This window comes from Echeneis naucrates, chromosome 11, assembly GCF_900963305.1.
Source record: "Echeneis naucrates chromosome 11, fEcheNa1.1, whole genome shotgun sequence".
In the NCBI taxonomy this organism is placed as follows: domain Eukaryota; kingdom Metazoa; phylum Chordata; class Actinopteri; order Carangiformes; family Echeneidae; genus Echeneis; species Echeneis naucrates.
Window position 1 is genome coordinate 19,696,742 of NC_042521.1, and position 22,068 is coordinate 19,718,809.

A 22,068-nucleotide genomic window follows, 5' to 3' on the forward strand; every position below is an offset into this window, starting at 1 on the left:
TCCTACTGAATACAGCAACTCCTGAATCAGCTGCAATGCCTCTTTTACATCTGGAATTATTCTCACCTCTGAATCTCTCAGAGCTAGCTTCTATAGTTTCATCATCCAGACCGTCAACCTGTCTATTAGACCTAGTACCAACTAGCCTCTTTAAAGAGATCTTTTATTTAATTGAGTCGTTCATTCTAGATTTGATTAATCTGACTTTATTTCTGGATTATGTACCTCAGGCACTTAAGACCGCGGTCATCAAACCCCATCTTAAAAAGCCTAATCTTGATCCAGATGTTTTGACAAACTATAGACCCATATCGAACCTTCCATTTATTTCTCAAATCATTGAGAAAGCTGCAGCAAAACAACTACACGACCATCTGGATGGGAACAGTTTGTTTGAAGAGTTTCAGTCAGGATTTAGAGCCCATCATAGCATAGAAACAGCGCTGGTTAAAGTCTCCAATGACATTCTAATGGCTTCAGACAATGGATCAGCCTCCATACTTCTCCTTCTAGATCTCAGTGCTGCATTCGACACCATAGATCATAATATTTTACGACAGAGACTGGAACATGAAATTGGAATTAAAGGAACTGCACTAAGGTGGTTCAAATCCTACTTATCAGATAGACATCAGTTTGTTCATGTTAACAACAGCTCCTCCTCGTGTACTGTAGTCAGTCATGGAGTCCCGCAGGGTTCGGTACTTGGACCAATCCTCTTTTCGCTTTATCTGCTTCCCCTAGGCAACATTATCAGGAAACACAGCATCAACTTCCACTGCTATGCAGACGATACTCAGCTGTACCTATCAATGAAGCCAAATGAAGTCACTCAGATAGTCAGACTGCAGGCATGTCTTGAAGACATAAAAGTCTGGATGACTGTACATTTTTTACTTCTCAACTCTGACAAAACAGAAATTATTGTGCTTGGCCCTAAGCACCTCCGAAAAATATTATCTAATCATCTCATCAGTCTGGACGGCATCACTTTGGCTTCCAGCTCCACTGTAAGAAACCTGGCACAAGTTAGTAGGTCAGCTTTCTTCCACCTGAGAAACATTAGCAAAATCAGAAACATCCTTTCTCAGGATGATGCAGAAAAACTAGTCCATGCATTTGTAACTTCTAGGCTGGACTACTGTAACTCATTACTATCTGGATGTCCAAACAAATCTCTAAAAGGCCTTCAGTTAATTCAGAACGCTGCTGCACGAATATTAACAGGAACTAGGAAAAGAGATCATGTCTCTCCTGTGTTAGCTGCTCTTCATTGGCTGCCAGTAAAATATGGAGTAGAATTCAAAATCCTTCTTTTAACATATAAAGCTCTTAATGGCCAAGCTCCATCATATCTCAGAGAGCTCATAGTTCCTTACTGTCCTAGCAGGCCACTCCACTCTCTAGAAGGAGGTTTACTTGTGGTTCCTAGAGTCTCCAAGAGTAAATCTGGAGGCAGATCTTTCAGTTATCAGGCTCCTCTTCTATGGAACCAACTTCCAGTATTGGTCCAGGGGGCGGCTCTTTAGTAATTTTCAAGACCAGGCGAGAAACTTTCCTGTATGACAGAGCTTATAGTTAAAAAGTTAAAGTCCTCTACTCTTTAGCTGCTGGGGGAAGGACTGAGTCTCTCTCTCCCCCTCTTTCTCTCTCCCTCCGTCTCGCTCGCTCTCCTTTCCTCCCCCCTTGCATGCGCTGATAACCATCCTTCTTAAAAAACACAGTTTCACCCAGTTCTAAGCATTTATACTACATTTACTAACCATGTTCTGCCAAAGTCTCTGTCTCTCCCAGTTCCTCTCCTCTCTCTCCCTGTCTTCATCCTGCAGGTGGTGGCTCATCGCCATCCCATGTTCCTGCAACATCTGCTGGTCCCATATAGCATGAATTCTGTACTACAGGTCAACTCCATGAACTTCATGCAGCAACATGTTCCTGCCTCCACCCTGCCTATCTCACTTACTCTCTCTCTCCCACTCTCAACCCAACCAGTCGAGGCAGATGGCCGCCCCCCCTGAGCCTGGTTCTGCTCCAGGTTTCTGCCTCTTAAAGGAAGTTTTTCCTTGCCACTGTTGCCAAGTGCTTGCTCATCAGAGGATCTGTTGGGTCTCTTTAAATAAATTTATGAAGAGTTTGGTCTAGACCTGCTCTATATGTAAAGAGCCTTGATGTAACTTTGTTATGATTTGGCGCTATACAAATAAATCTGATTTGATTTGATTTGATTTGATCCACTCACCTCGCTCTCTCACTGGCATCTGTGCGGTGCACATTGCTTAGTTGGCCAAGACAGAAGCGGTCGCCTCCTGATGGGTCAACATAACCGTCCACAGTCACCACTGGGCAGCTTGATGGCACCTTGAACATCTCACCCACTTGAACATCCATTTCAAAGTAGGAGATTGAGCACCAGAACTCTGGTCCTGCAGTAAGCACATGAAGGTATCAGGTTATACTTAAACTGCGTGGACAGGTGACATGCCAACATAAGAAGACTATCTATCGGACTATCTTCTGTGACATGTATCTGAGGAGCCAGTGTAGCTGGAGACAAAAAAATTCCTCTGCTTTAAATTAATAATGCATTAATCATATACCTCACAAATTGTAATGGACAATCTCCACTGTACCCAAACCAACTGATCACAGCAAGTTCTGCTGTTCAATAGGATGTGAACACTGAGGCTCATACTGTGCAGCATTACATCTCTGAACTTGGGTCAAGAATTCTCACTAAAATGACAAAGGCTAGTCCTAAAGCTTGATGTCACTGGCAAAAATGTTGGTGAACAAGCAGCCTAAGGGTCTCTAACCTGGATGATTGGACACCGAAGTAGGGAAAGAGGCTGATCCATGATGCTGAGACCCTGAAAAAAAATAGTAGAAATTAATCCACAAGTGCAGCCCATAGAGTCTGATTCTTTCCTGACTACATAAAGAACAAGATTTTTTATCCATTTACTTGTCAATTATTAATTACATACATTTGCATGTGTCTGAATCATAACTTTGAGCACAGGGCAGAGGAGTCAATTACATCTGGCATTAACAAGATTAGGCAAACAACACAGGACAAAATATGGACTGTAGGTCTGTCGTGTTGTTTTCAATTTAATTTATAAAACTTTTAAAACACATCAACAAAGGTCAACTTTCTAAAATTACATCACAATATTTCAGTAGCAGATTTATAAATATGCCTTACAGTGGTGGCTCTGATGATGAAGGGGAGGTTGTTGGTGACTCCGCCCATTCTGCTGAGGTCCTATGGGAGTGTAGGAGGCTGTGTTGCTGCCTGTCCAAACTGCTGGATTAGAACAAAGTAAAGAATGATCAGTGTCAGTTCTCAAATGATTCTCAAATGATTTTGTGGACTTTTTACAGATAAAAATGGAAACAATCAGCAACGAAATTTATCAGCTTTGACCTACATTAGGATCAAGTGCAGCAGCTTCTGAATCATCTGTAACACCTGCTTTGTATTTGGAATCTCGTTCATCTTTAAATCTCTCCGAGGTAGTTTCTGTAGTCAAATTATGAAAACCATCAACCTCCCTTTTAGACCCAGTATCTACCAGGCTATTGAAAGATATTTTTTCACTAATTATAAACATTTGTTTTACAGAGACACGAACAGAAAGAGCCGCAAGTTAAAATTGTGTTGAGAATGCTCCCGTTGCTGATATTGAGCTCAAATTTTGATCTGCGTGCCTCTTCTGCCAAGTTTGAATTTCCACCACACACCACGCTTTATACTTCCATTAACACTAAGACATACTGCTATCATACAAAAATAGGTGTAAAGAGTTCAGTACCCTGAACAAACAACTTACAACGAAAAATTCAGGATGTGAACAGCTGTTTTGAAAGTAACTTGTTCAAATTGGGGAGTGTCTGTGATCAATTTGAGTTTATCTTTACTTTATGTACCACAGCCTTTCAAGATTGCAATTATGACACCTCTCCTCAAAAATCCTAATTTTGATCCAGGTGTTTTGGCTTATTAAGGACCCATATATAACCTACCTTACATTTCTAAAATTCATGAAGAAGGAGTTGCAAACCAATTATGTGAACATCTGCATAGGAATAGCTTGTTTTAAGAATTTCAGTCAGGTACATCATAGCACAGAAACAACACTGGTAAAAGTCACAAAGGATTTTCTGGCTTCAGACAACGGATTGGCCTCCATACTTGTCCTGTTACTGCTGCACTTCGAAACCATTGTCCATAATATTTTATCACTAAGACATGAAATTGGGATCAAAGGAACTAACCTTAGCTGGTTTGGATCACATTTATGAGACAGATATCAGTTTGCTCGTGTTAACAATGGTTCGTCCTCACGCACTTAGTTAACCATGGAGTTCCACAGGTTCTGTACTTGAACCAATCCTTTTCAACCTATAATACATGCTTAGGGAATATTATCCGGATACACAGCCTGAATTTTCACTGTTTCACTGAAAGTAATCAGCTAGTCAGACTTCCATCATTTCCTCATTGGCTCCCAGTAAATGTCAGAATAAAAATGTAAATCCTTCTCCTAACATAGAAAGCTCTTAATGACTAAGCTCCATGTTGACCCAGTAGGTCATTTTGCTCTCCATAATCAGGTGTACTTGTGGGTTCCTCAACTCAAAAGAATAAATCAGGAGGCAAATTTTTAAGCTAAGGCTCCTCTTCTATGGAACCAACTCCCAGTATTGGTCCATTGGCAGACTCTCACAGGTTTCAAAATCAAGCTTAAAACCTTCCTTTTTGACACAGCCAACACTTAAAAAGTTAAACTACTATTTCTTTAATTATTCTGCTATAGGCCGAGACTGATGGGGGTTGCACTTAGCCCCTCTCTCTCTGTATTTCTGACCATCCACCTGTGTTTGCCCCTCCTGTCCTGTCCTACAGGGACTGAATCATCTCTGCTCACTGTTCCAGCATCAGACCTGCTGCTGCAAGAGTTACCCTAAGTTTTTACCATTAGTATTTCTTCTGCCTAAAGTCCTGTTTTAACCAACTGCCCACTAGGCTTTAATCACTGTTTACTTCTGTACATTCGTTTAACCACCCTACCCATTTCCTCTCCTTCATGCTTTCTCTCACTGCCTCTACATTTCTCTCTCTCTGGACCCAACCAGTAGATGCAGATGGCTGCCCTCCCTGAGCCTGGTTTGAACCACCTGCTCTAAATGTAAAGTGCCTTGATGCAACTCTGTCATGATTTGGCACCATATGAATACATTTGATCAGATTTATACATTTATATAAAAACAATACTGCAGACCAGCATTGACTGGCAACCTGTCCAGGGTATACCCTGCCCTCGCCCAATATGCGCGGGAATGGGGTCCAGCACCCCTGACCAAGAAATTTGATAAGCGATAGATCACGAACGAATTGTTGAATTTAAAGTTAAATTAGAGGTATTTTCGGGGACTTCCGGTTATGGCGTCTACCTGAGCAGCTTCTGGCTTCTGAGCTCCGATCCAATGTGCTATATTTTGCACTTTCATTTTGCCAAACCGACCCTCAAACAACTAATTTAGTTCAACAATCGCTTCTTCCTCATGCCGTGAACAAAAAAGCCAAGAAATAAAACAACCAACCAGATTAAAACAGCAACGGCTGGCGATGACGACGACGACGTTATGGATCACACCTTGGTGGATGGTGAAGTGGATTCGGAGGATGCTAATGCGGACTACCAAGCTGATGGTGCATTTTAGCCGCCATTCATTTAATGAGAGCTGACTTTTCTGAACAACTGTGTAAAGTCGTTTCGTCTAATCAAGAGATAGAAGAAGCAATTGGTGCTTTTTCTGAGGATAATGACAGCAGAGTCCGGCATTGGCAAAGCTGAAGACGACATCTCAGCACTACCTGGCAAGGAAAAGTCCCTACATAAGAAAGTTCAATAGCTTACGCTAAAACTTGATGACCTCGAAAACACCTAAAATCGAACCGACGGCTGATTGATTTGCCCGAGAAAACGTAAGGGAAAGACGCGTTCTCATTCCTTCAAACCAAGACTAACCTTCACAGCTGCGCCAAAATCATAGCAGCCGCGTACCTGCAGTCAAATGGATAAATGGCTGAAATGTCCAGTTGCTCTGGATTCAGGAGAGGGTTCAGAGGGAACCGCAGAGAAACACAAGAAAGAGGCCAAACATAAACGACGGGAAGCGTGAAAAAGGTCAATCCCGACATTAAATTGATGCATTGTATTATTCATCTTACAAGCACTGGCTAGTAAGAGAATGAGCCCTGATTTAACTGCTGTTATGGATGATTCTGTAAAGATGATAAATTTCACCCAATCCCAGCCACTGAATCACATGTCATGAGAGCGGCACAGAGCACGAACAGCTATTGCTTCACACACTTCCGCTGGCTGTCTCATGGAAAAACGCTCCAGAGACTTTATGAAATTCGCAGTGAGGTTTTTGACGGAATATCAGCATCCTCTTGCTGTGGTGTTTGACGCGCCTGGCATATCTCTCTGATGTGTTTACCAAACCTAACAAGCTTAACCTATCGCTTCATGGAAAGGAGTCATACATCCTGAAAATGTATGACAAAGTAAAAGGATTCACAAAAAAGCTCAAACTATGGGAGAGGAAATGTGACAAGGGAGATGTGAGCTGTTTCCCACTACTTGATGCCCAGCTTGCCACCACTGATGTTTCCAAGGGTCCAGTGGTCAAACTGGTGCAAGCACATCTGTCCAAACTCTGCACTGATTTCAGCCAGTATGGTGAGGAACCCATTCACTGTGAGTGAGAGCAGCAACAACCTTCCTGCAAGGCTGCAGGAGCATCTGATGGATTTATCGTCTGACCGTGGGCTGAAAATGGCATATGCTGAAAAGACATTGACTGAGTGTTAGTGTGATGTGGTGGAATATCCTGAACTGGGAAAACATGCACTGATTGAACTTTTACCTTTTGGTTCTACTTATATGTGTGAGGTGACCTTCTCAGCTTTGAGACACATCAAAACCAAGCAGAGGAACAGATTGGATGTGGAAAACAGCCTGCTAACAGCTGTTTCCAGACTGTCCCCAGACCTATCAAAGCTTATGAAAGAAAAGCAAGCTCAAGTTTCTTATTAAAGCTAAGGTGACTGAGGAAAAAAAAGTAAAACTGCTATAGTGAGTCTGAAATATTATTTTTGTTGAGTGTTTGGTTCCTGATATATAAAATTAAATGCACGTTTAAAGGTGCCACCTGCTGGTCCCATATAGCATGAATTCTGTATTACAGCTCAACTCCATGAACTTCATGCAACAACATGTTCCTGCCTACACCCCCCCCCCCCCTCCAATGCCTGCCTGCCTGTCTCTCTCTCTCTCTCTCTCTCTCTCAACCCAACCGGTTGAGGCAGATGGCCGCCCCCCCTGAGCCTGGTTCTGCTCCAGGTTTCTGCCTCTTAAAAGAAGTTTTTCCTTGCCACTGTTGCCAAGTGCTTGCTCATCGGGGGATCTGTTGGGTCTCTTTAAATAAATTTATAAAGAGTTTGGTCTAGACCTGCTCTATATGTAAAGTGCCTTGATGTAACTTTGTTATGATTTGGCGCTATACAAATAAATCTGATTTGATTTGATTTTGATTTTGATTTGTGACTTATTAAAAGGAGCTCCAGTGTTTGTGGTAAATGTTACAAGAGTTAGATATAACAAAGGAAGATTTATTATTTATTTTGATTTCATATTTATTTATTTATATTACTTATTTATTTTCAAGGCAACATATTATTTATTTTTATGTTTAATTAATTTGAGTTAAAAAGAAGAAATGCCTGAGGATGTTCAAATTAAGAGGATGAAATAAAATGATTTTCATTTAATAATCACTTTTGTTATGTTATATTTTTGTAGAATCATCAACATATGATTGAGGGGGTACTGACGGTATGACAAAAAGGCTCAGGGGGTACACAAGACAAAGAAGATTGGGAAATACTGCCCTATATTGTGCCCCCCAGACTTATAAATATTCTTGAATCTCCATGAAAATGTTTTGTGAAAACTTGAAAGCAAAAATAAAAATATAAGTTTTAAAATTCTTGAATTACACCCAAATTAGGTCCACAAACAAGAAACATTTTGTACACAATTGAAATCAAATGCCTGAGTGGTATCGTCAATGAAGTTGAAATTAGGATTCTTGCAGGCAGATGTTGATCTGCATTATGGGATTTGTCGTATGAGTGTTATGGGTGTCTCATAAAGCTGGGCCATTAAAAATTCAACAATTGAAACAATCTTGTGGGCCAGATATGATTGTATCCTGGGCTGGATGTGGCACACAGGCCTTGAGTTTGAAACGTGTGTTTTAAAGGATCAGTGACCTTAACCAAGTCACTACAAGTGAGGAGGGTTAAGAGTTTTATGCTGTTATGAGTTGAAAAAGAAAGTTTTTGTTGAAATTTAAGATGCATTTTTTCACAGGAAAGGCAAAACGTTAATCACAGTATTAATAAATTAATAGAAATTTAGACCTTCAGATAATTTCCTGGAATGTTAGCGGCCTAAGAAAATTAGTTAAAAAGTTGTGAATAGGCTCAAGCAATATCATCCAAAAATAGTTTTCTTACAAGAAACACATTTTTCAGTTTTACTTAATGCTTTCTAGTAAAGCAGGTCGTAAAAAAACAAAAACAAAAAAAGATGGCCAGGTCAAGTAATCACATGATCTTTTTCATCATATGCCGGGGGATTGCAGTGCTTGTTCATAAGTCTGTTCTACTTTGTATTCAAAAGACTGTTTTGGATCCAGTGGGCAGATTTATTATTATAAAACCTTCATTAATAAACCAAGACTTGACTCGTGTGAATTTATAAGGCCCTAATAATGACAATCCAAATTTGTATAATAATGTATTTTTATAAATTTTTTCTCTGTAGGGTGCCATAATAATTGGGGGTGATTTTAACTGCACCTTTGATCCAAAACTTGATCACTCTTCAGGCATAGAGCTAACCCATGCAAGAAGCAGGAAAATAATCCATCAATTTATGTAGGCGCTTAACCTAATAGATATTTGCCACAAAGAAAGAGTACATGTCATTCTGCTATGCATACGCATAGAGTCACATAGATTACTTTCTCATGTCCAAATCGCTTGCTTCAAAATTTTCTAGTTGTGTATACAAGACTATTCTCATTTCTGATCATGGTTTGCTTCTGCATAATTACTCAGATACAACTGCTGTCAAAGGAAAAACTCTTTTGCACTTAAAGCCACAGTGTTTACATAATCCCAAATTCCTTGACTACGTTGGGCAAAATATTGATGACAATTTTCAGTTGAACACAACAGAAACATTTGCCTCTGTAAGATGGGAGGCTTTCAAAGCCTTTATTAGGGGTCAAATGATGGGATACACAAGAAATAAATAAAATAAACAATATCTAGAGATATTGGAGCTGGAAAGGGATATAAAGGAACTTGAATTTTGAATTACTGCTGATAATAGAGAAAAACAACAGAAATTAGCTATTCTAAAAGCAAAGTATAATTAGTTAACTTCCAATAAAGGATTAATTAGACTGAACCAGACCTATTATGATCAGTGAGAGAGGGCAAATACACCACCGCCACATTTCTCCACCTTCACAGCACAGCCTGGTGATGAGCGCAACCACAGGGTGGGGGGCAATCCTATTGGAGTTAATACAACGTTAATTCCTTGTGAGAGCATGGCCTTGAAAGTGGCATCACGTCAGGCATCTAGGGACCAGGTCAGAGTCAGAGGAGTGTCGTCCTGGAAAATAGGGCAGCAACTATGTCTTGAAGACATAAAAGTCTGGATAACCCAAAATTTTTTACTCCTTGACTCTGACAAAACGGAAGTTATTGTACACAGCCCTAAGCACCTCAGAGAAACGTTATCTAATCATTTAATCAGTCTGGACGGCATTACTTTGGTTTCCAGCTCCACTGTAAGAAACCTTGAAGTAACTTTTGACCAGAGCATGTCCTTTGTCCCTCACATAAAACAAGTCAGTAGGGCAGCTTTCTTCCACCTGAGAAACGTTAGGAAAATGAGAAACATCCTCTCTCAAGATGATGCAGAAAAACTAGTCCATGAATTTGTAACTTCTAGGCTGGACTACTGTAACTCATTACTATCTGGATGTCCAAACAAATCTCTGAAAGGCCTTCAGTTGATTCAGAATGCTGCTGCACGAATATTAACAGGAACTAGGAAAAGAGATCATATTTTCCAACCCAAACCCAGAATCGGTCTGAGGGGTGGACTCCTTAGCAATTTTCAAGACCAGGCTTAAAACTTTTCTGTAGAGAAGCAGAGCTTATATACAAAGCTTATAGTTGAAAAGTTAAAGACCATCTACTCTTTAGCTATGCTGCTATAGGCCTATAAGTAATGTGCCCAACACTGGTACACTGACTGCGTATACTCACTGTGAGTGAACTCACTATGGAAGACAGCATGGTTTTGAGAGTGTTTATTGCTGCTGTATCCATTCTGTCCATGCGAGTGAGCAGGAGGTAGGGTGGGCTGCTGTGCGTGGGGGGGCTGTGAAGGTTGCTGCGCTGCCTGTTGTTGAGTTGGGGTCGGTGATCTTGGTCCTGGGGTGATGACTTGAGCCTGTGGAGTAGTGGTTTGGAGTAGGCCATCAGTGTGAGTGCCATGCAGTGGCAGCATGGAGCCAGAAGTGGATACTGAAAGTAACAAAGGGACACATCAGACCTACTGCCTGCCCAAAATGCTGACATTTTTACAAATGAATAATAAACTTAAGGAGCTAACCTTTAGGTGAGACAGAGAGGTTAGGGTATCTGCTGACAGGTAGGGGTCCATGGGGTTCAGAGGAGAGCTGTCGGGAGGGAAGTGGCTGGCCATAATGGTCTGGAGGAGGGAGTTTTAGGGACGCTTGATGGTCAGTCAGAGGCATGCCAGGGGGAAGATCCATCTGTATACAGTCATGGATGTATTCCTCTTTGATGAGGCCACTTGGTGTTGCTGCAGTGAAACATGAGGTCAGGTCAGGAATATGTCAGGCATTTAGAAGGACATACAGTTTCAATTTAAACAGCACAAAATGTGTTTAGCAATACACATAAAACATACTTATAAAATGAAGATGGAATTATAGGACCGAAAGCCAAGATTCTGTGACAGCAAGTGCCTAGTGTGTGACACCAACAGAAAGTCCGAACCAAATAACTTAAAATACCACTTGTATTGAGCAAAACACTAACCATAACCTGGAATCAAAACACAATTATCAATTATTTAGAATTAAGGCTATTAAAGCTAGTCTTACCAATTCTAGATTCACTTTAATTTATTTCAATCTATTCTGTACATTTTTTTTCACAGCAAAGTTTGTCCTTCCCACCATGCATTGCACATTCATTCTTTAAATATAACAAAAGCCACTAGAAGCCATAGAAGAAGAACATTACACAGAAATCATAGAAGTTGTGAATAAAACTGTGGAAGAGCTCAACAACAACAACAAAAACACCAAAGAACAACAACAATTGTTTCACTTTTTATTCACAAAGACAATAGAAAAGTTTTAGTTGTAAAGTAAAAAGAACTCTTCAAAACCTATCCTTGTGGTTGCTGCTGAAATGTTTAAGAAACCTTCCATGGGAATTTTGATAATGTTTTAAATTTACTAATTTTTTTTAAAAAAGGCATACACAGACGTACAAGGTCATCTCAATGAATTTAAATATCAAAATTTGTTTCAGTAATTCAATTCAAAAAGTTAAACTCATATATCATTATAGATTCATTTAACCCAGACTGATATAGTTTAGGTGTATATTTCTTTTAATTTTGATCATTCTAATTTACAGCAAATGAAAACCCAAAATTCTGCATCTCAGCAAATTAGAATATTACTTAGGTCCAATTTACTTTGGACTTTGGACCACTAGTCCTTTTTGTCCTAAGCCCAGATAGGACACCTCTGATGTTGTCTCTGGTCCAAGAGTGGCTTGACACAAGGAATATGACAATTAAGCACTAACCCCAACTGTAGTCCACTCTTTGTGAGTCCCCCTGAAATTGCTGAATGGGCTTTGTTTCACAATCCTCTCAAGGCTGTGTTTATCCCTGTTGCTTGTGCAGCTTTTCTCCCACATTTTTACCTTCCATTCAACTTTCAATTAATATGCTTAGATACTAGAGGTGGGAATCGTTTACTCTCTTACGATTCGATTCAATTCTGATTTCTGGGGCTACAATTTCATTAAAAAACTACATTTTTGATTCAAAATGATTTGATTCATAATGATCTCTGCTTCTATCTGTAGGTGTACAAAGGATCCTCATGATCCTAATGATCTACTCCAGTCTGCTTTGTAAGACAGAATGACAAATGGAGACATTAAAGTGTCTTTTTCACAGTTTTAAACATTTATCCGTGCTTAGATGGAATTGTTGCAACTGTTGAATAAAAGCAATATCACATATTTACATACACATACATAATTTCCAATGTGTGTGGGCCACAACTGCAACTCTAAGTAGCTAGCTATAAAAAAAAAGTCCTGTCAATCTCGTCTTCCTGGACATTCGGCAAAAACCAAAATGAACCCAAATCTTTGCCTTCAACAAGGAAAGGCACAAAATTACGGTGCTTACAACGCATGCATATCTTTCAGAACCAGCTGCGTGTTGACATCAAGAGGACCCGTGTACAAAAGATTTGTTTTATTTTTTTAAATCAATTTTGGGACATTTTAAATTGATTTTGAATCATAGTAAAAGAGAATTGCAATTCTTCTATGAATCGATTTTTTTTGGCACACGCCTATTGGAACAGCCAGCTTCTTCCTCCAGTTACTCTAGTTTCCTCCCATTGTCCAAAGGCATGCATGTCTAGGTTAGTTGGCAACTCTAAATTGCCTGTAGATCTGAGGGTGAGTGTGAATGGATGTTTGACTTTGTCTGTCTCTGTTTGATGGCCCTGCAATAGACTGGCAACCTGTCCATGGTGTACCCTGCCCTCAGCCAATGTGAGAGTGGGACCTCCAAGGTCCGTAAACAGATAAGCAATAGAAGATGAATATATGAATAAACTGTTGAATTTAAAGTTAAATTAAAGGCAATTTTAAATAATACTAGTATATTACAAAAATACTTTTTATTGTACATTTTCTAAAAAATTTTTTCTTAAAATATATATCAGTCTGTATATGCAGGGAAGGGTAGACAGACAAGGATGGGACTGCTGATGCTAGCATTTTATCCAGCCAGTTTGTCTGGTGTCCAGCCGACAGGCCCGCTAGCTGGGAACAGCAGGCGTACAGCAGGACAAGTCTGCTGGGCTTCCGGGACTGCTGACTGCCACCCTCACCAGCCCTGCTAAAAGAGGTGCTGAGGGAGTTGCTTCAATGCCACGAACAAAATGGGAAGGCCAGGAAGCAAAGCATGAGAGGCGGCGTGAGAGAGTGTGTCTGGAGTGCTCTGTGATCCCACCCTGAGGAACAAAATCAACGATCTATGCGCAAAAGTTGAAGCAAACAAAGAGTACTCTGTGTGTAATCTGATGGCTTTCACACTTTCACATTCACATTTAAAAGCTAGGAGAGAAATGCATGCTTGATAAATGCTATGGAAACATCAGAGACCCCCCTCGGTAATTCTGATCACAATGTCATTCAACTGCTCCTTATATACTGGACCCTTTTTAAATTGTGTAAACCAGAACTCCGCTCTGTAAAGGTGTAGTCCTGTGATAAGAAGGAGGAGCTGAAAGGCTGCCTCCTGTGCACAGACACCTTCTTTGAGAACGCAGGCATAAATACTGCAACTGACTCAATATTTGCCTACATATTCTTCTGAGTGGACTCAATTATACCCCGCAGGACTGTTAAAAGTATCCTCACAACAAGCCTTGTTTACAATGGGTATAAGAGAGTGTATCAGCAAGAAGAAACTAGCCTTCAAACTAGGAGTTAAGGCAGGTGTCAGAGTTGCACAAAAAGACCTCCACCAGCAATTGAAAACAACACGGCTGCAGCACAAGGAGCGTGCAGAAAAGAAACTGTCAAACTCAAACATTGGAACATATGGAATATCTGGCTCGTTTTCCAGGATGCTTTTTATCGAATTTAGTTCAGCTTTTAATACAATCCAGCCACATATGCTTCTTAAAAATAATTTTTTGATCAAATGGTACCACGCCTTCCTCTCAAACCAGTCACAACAAGTGAAATTCAATTCTGTCGTCTCCAGCACAGCTCTTAGCAGCACGGGGGCTCCCCAGGGGTGCCTTAGTTTAAGTTTTAAATTTTATTTTATTTATATAACATCTTAAAAGCAAACAGTATTTGCACCAAAGTGCTTCACAGATAAACATCTCATATACACATACAGTATAATAATAAAGACATGCAACATACCAGCCAACATAATTTTAGTAAAAGGAAAATAAAATGTATTAAACTCAGGGAATCAGATGGAAAATAAAACGGCTCAAACTCAATTAAAAGCCAGAGAGCACAAATGGATCTTAAGGTAAAAACCTCTACAGAGTCAGCCTTCCTAACGGCTTCTGCCAGCATATTCCAGAGCCGAGGGGCTGCTACAGAAAAGGCCCTGTTCCCCACCCTTTTCTTCTGTGAAGGTGGCACAGCCAACATGCCACAGTTTGAGGATCTGAGGGGTCTGGTTGCAAGGGGTGAGAGGTTCTGAGATGTATGAAGGGGCAAGACCATGAAGAGACGTAAACAAACAGAAGCATTTTTAAATGTATCCTGAAGTGAGCGGGGAGCCAGTGTAATGATGCAAGGATAGCAGTGATGTGGTCTGGTTTCTTTGATCTTTTTAATGGTAATCAGATGGTTGTCTGAAAAATTCCTGAGTAGAGGCAGTTGCAGTTGTCCAGTCTGGATGTTATAAATGCATGAATATTTTTTTCTAGGTCAGAAAGTGATAGGAAATTTTTTTGCATGTTTTTGAGCTGAAAGAAGTTGGACCTGACAACTGAGTTTGCATGCTTGTTAAAACTTAAATCACTGTCAAATAAAACACCCAGGTTCTTTGCATGCGGTCTGATGTAGGTGGAAAGGTGACTGAGGCTCTACGCAGTAGCAGTGGTATGATGTGGAGGACCAAAGAGTAAGACTTCTTTCTTCTGTCCTCATTTAACTAAAGGAAATTTTGAGCTAACCAGTCTTTCATGTCTTGAGAACAGTTTTGTCACTGAGTGACATCGGTTTGACTTTGGGGGTTGAGGGGGAGGTAGATCTGTGTGTCATCCGCATAACAGTGGAAGGAGATGTTATGGGTTTGGATAATTTTTACCAACAGGAACATGTACACACAGAAAAGAAGTGTGTGGCACCTAAAACTGAACCCTGTGGAACCCCACGTGTAATATTTGCAGGTGTGGATGAGGTGCTACCAATGGATACAGTGAATTGCCTGTTAGAGATGTAAGAATGAAACCAATCAAGAGCAGAACCGGAAATGCTGACCCAGCGTGATAAGTGATCGAGGAGAATTGAATGGTCCACATTGTCGAAGGTGGTTGTGAGGTCTAGGAGAAACAGGATGGAGGATTTACCGGCATACGCAGCACAGAGGAGGTCATTAGTCACCCTTAAGAGATTTGTCTCTGTGCTGTGGTGTTCAATTTTTCAAACATATTATTTTACTTTAAAAACAATCTCTTCTAAAATCTTGGCTAAAAAAGACTTTGTGAGGAGTGGCTGATCTATGGCATGCTAAAAACGAGTATGTTGGGACAAAATACATCAAATCAAAATACATCAAATGATTGTTTCATGAGTTTTACTGGAATTACATCAAGCTCCCAGCTAGTGGATTTCATGCTTGTAATTATAAGCAGGGTAAGGACACTGGGTAAAAAGTCTTAAAAATACGAGGGCTCTCAATAGCCACTGAATAAATTTTGATAGGGTGTGAAATATTTGACCTAATGCTGTCAATTTTGTTTAGATAAAAGTCTGTAAACTGCTTACAGCTGATTTGGGAGGAGTTTATAGAGGAGTCAGCAGGGGGATTAACCTGTTCACTCAGTCCCCCTAGTGGTTGTGACGCCGGTATCCCAAACTAATTAACATATGAAATGCAACCGTTATACAATGAAAGTAGGCAGAGTTTAATGAAAATTTCAACAAAGACGTTTTTAACACACTTTCAGCTTCAGTTTTATCATAGTTACTGAGAATGTCTTGACCAATAGAAGATGACGGCAAGCCAACAAGCGACGTCACATCAACACCAAAGGGAGTGTAAACGTGTGTATCATCTTAACACCGTTTCTTTCACCACCAAAAAAATCGTATACTGTCATAGAAACAAGAACTAATAACAAAAATTTTGTTTATTTCCCAATAAAGTTTTCAACAAACCTGCTCACAAAAAACAAAAAAAGTCAGAGGTTGTTTTCTATTGCCATGGAATACGAACATTCTTCAATCAAAACCCTACTAAAACATGGAATAAATTCCCAAGCTTGGCCTCATTTAAAGCTGAAGATGTGCCCAAAAATAAACCACGATTCAATTTCATCCATCATGTCCAGTTAATCGGACGTTTTGTCATCTTTCGCCTCTGTGCTAAAGCTAATTTAAAGGTCAGTCAGACTACGCATCTATTATGCACAGGTAGGTTCTCCTAATCCTAACCCCTGTCAGGCACTCTCTTCACCTCGTGGGCCCACCACCTGCGGGGATGACCGATGGTGTCGGGGGCGCTGCCAGTCGGGTGGCAGTGAAGGCAGGTGGCCTTGCGACCAAGACCTGGGTGACAGAGGCTGACTCTGGGGACATGGAATGTCACCTCGCTGGGGGGGAAGGAGACAGAGCTTGTGCGGGAGGTGGAGCGCTACCAGTAGGATCTAGTGGGGCTTACTTTCTACGCACAGCCGGGGTTCTGGATCCCTACTCGTGGAGAGGGGTTGGACTCTATTCTACTCTGGAGTTGGTCATGGGGTGAGGCGCCGGGCGGGTGTGGGGATACTCACAAGCCCCCGGCTGCGCGCCACTATGCTGGAGTTCTCCCCGGTAGACGAGAGGGTCGCCTCCCTACGCCTCAGGGTTGTAGGAGGGAAAACTCTGACTGTTGTTTGTGCATATGCACCAAACAGCAGTTCGGAGTATTCGGCCTTCTTGGAGACCCTGGATCGGGTCCTGTATGGGGCTCCGGTAGGGGACTCCATAGTCCTATTGGGGGCTTCAACGCGCACGTGAGCAATGATGGAGACACCTGGAGGGGCATGAACGGGAGGAATGGCCTTCCTGATCTGAACCCGAGCTGTGGATTGTTGTTGGACTTCTGTGCTAGTCACGGAATGTCCACAACACCATGTTCACGCATAAGGATGCTCATAAGTGTACTTGGTACCAGAGCACCCTAGGCCAAAGGTCAATGATCGATTTTGTGATTGTGTCATCTGATCTGAGGCCGTATGTATTGGACACTTGGGTGAAGAGAGGGGCAGAGCTGTCAACTGATCACCACCTGGTGGTGAGTTGGGTTAGGTGGCTGGGGAAGACTCGGGACAGACCTGGCAAGCCCAAACGTGTAGTGCGGGTGAACTGGGAACATCTTGAGGAGGCCTCGGTCCGCCGAACCTTGAACTCCCACCTCCAGCAGAGCTTTTCTAGCATCCCTGTGGAAGTTCAGGACATTGAACCTGAGTGGACGATGTTCAAAACTTCTATTGCCAAAGCTGCCGCAGGGAGCTGTGGCCTTAAGGTTTTAGGTGCCTCAAGGAGTGGTAACCCTCGGACACTGTGGTGGACACCGGTGGTCAGGGAAGCCGTCCGACTGAAGATGGAGGCCTTCCGGGACATGCTAGCCTGGGGGACTCCCGAGGCAGTTGCAAGGTACCAACAGGCCCGAAGAGCTGCAGCCTCAGTGGTGAGGGAGGCAAAGCAGCGGGTGTGGGAGGAGTTCAGAGAACGCATGGAGAAGGACTTTCGGGAGGCACCAAGGTGTTTCTGGACAAACCGTTTGGCATCTCAGGAGGGGAAATTGGAGGAACATCCATTTATGGCAAGGATGGTTCACTGTTGACCTCGACTGAGGAGGTTGTTGGCAGCTGGAAAGAGCACTTTGAGGAACTCCTGAATCCAACTTGCCCATCCTCTGGGGTGGAGGCAGAGCTGGAGGATGATGGAGGATCAGTGTCGATCTCCCAGGAGGAGGTCACTGAGGTGGTCGAACAACTCCACAGTGGCAGGGTTGATGCAGTCCGTCCAGAAATGTTGAAGGCTCTGGGTGTTGAGGGGCTGTCGTGGTTGACACGCCTTTTCAATATTGTGTGGAAGTCTGGAATAGTACCAAAGGAGTGGCAGACTGGGGTGATGGTTCCCTTGTTTAAAAAGGGGGACCAGAGGATGTGTGCCAATTACCGGGGCATCACACTCCTCAGCCTCCCTGGGAAAGTCTACTCCAAGGTGCTGGAAAGGAGAGTCCGGCCGATTGTCGAACCTCTGATTGAAGAGGAGCAATGCGGATTCCGTCCTGGTCGTGGAACAACGGACCAGATCTTTACTCTTGGACGTGTCCTGGAGGGGGCCTGGGAGTATGCCTATCCAGTCTACATGTATTTTGTGGACTTGAAGAAGTATGACCGGGTTCCTCGGGATATGTTGTGGGAAGTGCTGCGGGAGTATGGGCTGAGGGGGGCCTTGTTGAGGGCCATCCAATCTCTGTATTCCCAAAGTGAGAGCTGTGTCCGAGTTCTCGGCAGTAAGTCAGACTTGTTTCAGGTGGGGGTTGACCTCCGCCAGGGCTGCGCTTTGTCACCAATCCTGTTTGTGATTTTCATGGACAGGATATCGAGGCGTAGTCGGGGGTGTTGCAGTTCGGGGAGCTGGGAGTTGCATCACTGCTTTTTGCGGAAGATGTGGACCTGTTGGCTCCATTAGTCTGTGACCTCCAGCTCTCACTGGACAAGTTTGCAGCCGAGTATGACGCGACTGGGATGAGGATCAGCACCTCTAAATCGGAGGCCATGGTTCTCAGCAGGAAACCGGTGGCATGCGAACTCCGGGTAGGAAATGAGTCCTTACCCCAAGTGAAGGAGTTTAAGCATCTTGGGTCTTGTTCACGAGTGAGGGTAAGATGGAGCATGAGATCGGCCGGAGAATCGGAGCAGCAGGGGTGGTGTTGCATTCGCTATACTGTACTGTTGTGATGAAGAGGGAGCTGAGCCAGAAAGCAAAGCTCTCCATCTACTGGTCAGTCTTTGTTCCTACCCTCACCTATGGTCATGAGCAATGGGTCATGACAGAAAGAACGAGACCGTGGTTACAAGCGGCTGAAATGGGTTTCCTCAGGAGGGTGGCTGGTGTCTCTCTTAGAGATAGGGGAGGGACTCAGAGTGGAGCCTCTGCTCCTTTGCGTGGAAAGGAGCCAGTTGAGGTGGTTTGGACCTGATAAGGATGTGATAAGGATGTCACCGGGACGCCTCCCAAAGGAGGTGTTCCCGGCATGTCCAGCTGGGAGGAGACCACAGGGCAGGCCGAGGACCAGGTGGGGTTCCACTGACACCAGATCCCTGAGGGGCCCCTGTGCTGCCGTGTTGGACACACAGTCCCGGGTCCTCACATACTGTGGATGGTTGGTGAGATAGTCCAGAATCCAGTGTGTGAGGTGATGATTCACGTCAGTGTGCTCCATCTTTTCTCTCAGAAGTGTAGGCTGTATAGTATTGAAAGCACTGTCCTGTCTGCCCGCAGCAGCTTGAAGCCGTCCAGCGCCACAACCGTGTCTGGCGTCAGCAAAGTCAGCCAAGTTTCCTTAAACATTTTGATGCTGCACGAGCGCACCGCTAACTCATCCATCTTATTGGGAAGAGATCTCACATTCCCCACGATGATGGATGGGGGCGGGCCTGTATCTCCTCCTTCTGGCGCGGTGATCAGCTCCGGCATGGCTCCCCCTCTTCGACTGATCCCTACTGTAAACAATAGGGCTATGGCTGCATACAGCGTCCCCAGACATGGTCGAAAAAAGTGAAAGAAACAAAAGAAAGACCAGAGCAAACACAGTGATTTTGGGCTCCATAGTGCACCGATCATAAAAATTTAAAAAGAAAGAAATAAAAGACAAACTAAAAACAGGAAAAAAGCTCACAGTGAGCAGGAGCTGCTGTAACAGGCTGCCACTAGCACACTAGCATGAGACACATATAGGTACATAGGAACATCGATTGTTTATTGATGTCAAAAAAATAGTGGCATTCTAAGTAGATGACATGTCTTTATTGCGGATGGTTTTGCATTAATGGCTGGTTGACTTGGCTTCGGGCTTGAAATCATGCCTTCCCCTCTTTTGTTACTGGGCTGCTTGCCTCTTCCTTAGGTAAACCAAAGTCCCTTTTTGTGATTATAGAGACCTGATTGGCCTTAGTGCCTGGTTCCAGGGAGGTGCCCCATAATAAATTTGGATTAAACCAAATTTGTTTGGTCAATCATAGCTCTCTATTTGTTAGCACAAAATTCCCGGCTCATTTGATAAGTGGTAACCCAAGATATAGTGCCTCAAGTAAATTGTGCAACAACAAGGGTTAACAGTCCTGTTCTTAGCTGTGCTTGTTTTATGCTAGGTTGGCCCAGTGAACATTACCTACGTCTTGGACAAGCAACGGTCTTTCCTTGTGCTTTGTCCAAGTCCAGAGCTGCAGGTCTGAGTAGTTGATTTCCTCCCTCGTTCCTTAAGTTGGTTGCTGGTGTTGCAGTTAAGTTAGCTGCTGCTCGTCGCTTGCAGGAAATGGCAGGGAGACGCTGCATCAAGTCCACTGGCGTTCAGCTTGCCCACCTCTTAGAAATCTTGGGCAGGACCTTGCGTCGCTATCATGGGAAGAGTGAAGAGTTTATCCCCTTTGCGCAGAGGCCCTTTTTGACAATTTTCGGCTGTTTTGGTATCACTGCAAATAAAGCTTTATAACTTCAGATGTACTAATCCCAGAACTATGGCTGATGGCTTAAATGAAAGAAGACCTCTGTACCTTTAGAGCCATTGAAATATTGAATTGATTCATTCCCTAAAAAATAGGGCCATTGAAAAAACGATATTTTTTGAAAAATAAAAAAACTGATTAGAAATTTTTTGTGAAAACAGGGATATCTCAAAATTCTCACTATGAAACAGTTTGAATTTTACATATATGGGTCACAGACTCCCTGTCCACATGTGTACCAAATTTTAGGTTGATCGGTAAAACTACTGAGGAACTATAGAGTTTTTACCAAACAGCGCCCCTTGGCGATCTCCAGTGTGCCAAACCTATCCAAAATGGTCCATTTTGGCTAAAATTCACACTGCAAGATTTCAGTGATATACACATTTTTTTTAACGGATAACTTTTTGGGGCCAATCACACGAATTTGACCTATTTTTGCCTGTTTTATGTTGTTATTTTGAAGCTTTATAAGACGTAAACACATGACTATCAGGACCTTTGAAATATTAATTTATGAAATTTACTGTACTGTCTTTTATTCAAAATTTTATAATTACATTAAAACTTGGGGCAGTAAAAACACACTTTTAGTCGAAATGTCCATTGTTTACTTGTTGACACGGAGCAGAGAGTAAACAAAGGGACCAGCTGGCTGCAGGCGGCCGTCGTCGACGTCGCCGTCCTTCTCGTCCTTACTGTACAACATTTGCAGCAGCTCCGTTGGTGTAAGCGCCATATTCTCCATGTTGGTGTAAAAAAGAGTCAAACTTCTCCACAACAGTAACAAAAACGACGGTAAAATCCGAGTAAACACCGAGTTATAGGGACATCCGTGCCGTCTGGGTGCGTCACCGGGTGCATCACGGCGTGAGTGCGTCATTGCCTGTTTGTCCCGCGTGGCTCTGGTCCCGTTACGCAGCCCTTATTTGGGAGGACAAACGGCCCAATCAGGGATTGTTATACCCCTACCCTAACCCATCATCATAGTCCAAGCTCCTCTTTGGGTACCTTCTTAGCATAGCCTTTAATCAGGCACTCATTCACAAATATGTTTTAATCAGAATGGTACGCCGAGTCCTTCTGAAACCCTCTTTTCAAATCATGTGAATGTTGCTCAACAACTTTCTTGTTATT

At 42.6% G+C, this 22,068-nt stretch overlaps 1 protein-coding gene across 6 annotated transcripts in view; it reads right to left on the bottom strand.

Annotated features, from left to right (window-relative positions):
* Window positions 1-22,068, bottom strand: part of smad10a (SMAD family member 10a) — a 51,892-nt gene that overhangs the window by 8,174 nt on the left and 21,650 nt on the right. For 3 of the 6 annotated variants that reach the window (XM_029513733.1, XM_029513738.1, XM_029513734.1), the window contains 5 exons: window positions 10,779-10,991; window positions 10,430-10,690; window positions 3,206-3,307; window positions 2,814-2,867; window positions 2,240-2,423 (listed from right to left, as the gene is read on the bottom strand). In XM_029513733.1, the coding sequence (XP_029369593.1) occupies window positions 2,240-2,423; window positions 2,814-2,867; window positions 3,206-3,307; window positions 10,430-10,690; window positions 10,779-10,991 (814 nt within the window). The remainder of the gene's footprint in view (window positions 1-2,239; window positions 2,424-2,813; window positions 2,868-3,205; window positions 3,308-10,429; window positions 10,691-10,778; window positions 10,992-22,068) is intronic. The other 3 variants (XM_029513737.1, XM_029513736.1, XM_029513735.1) reach the window with 3 other exon arrangements.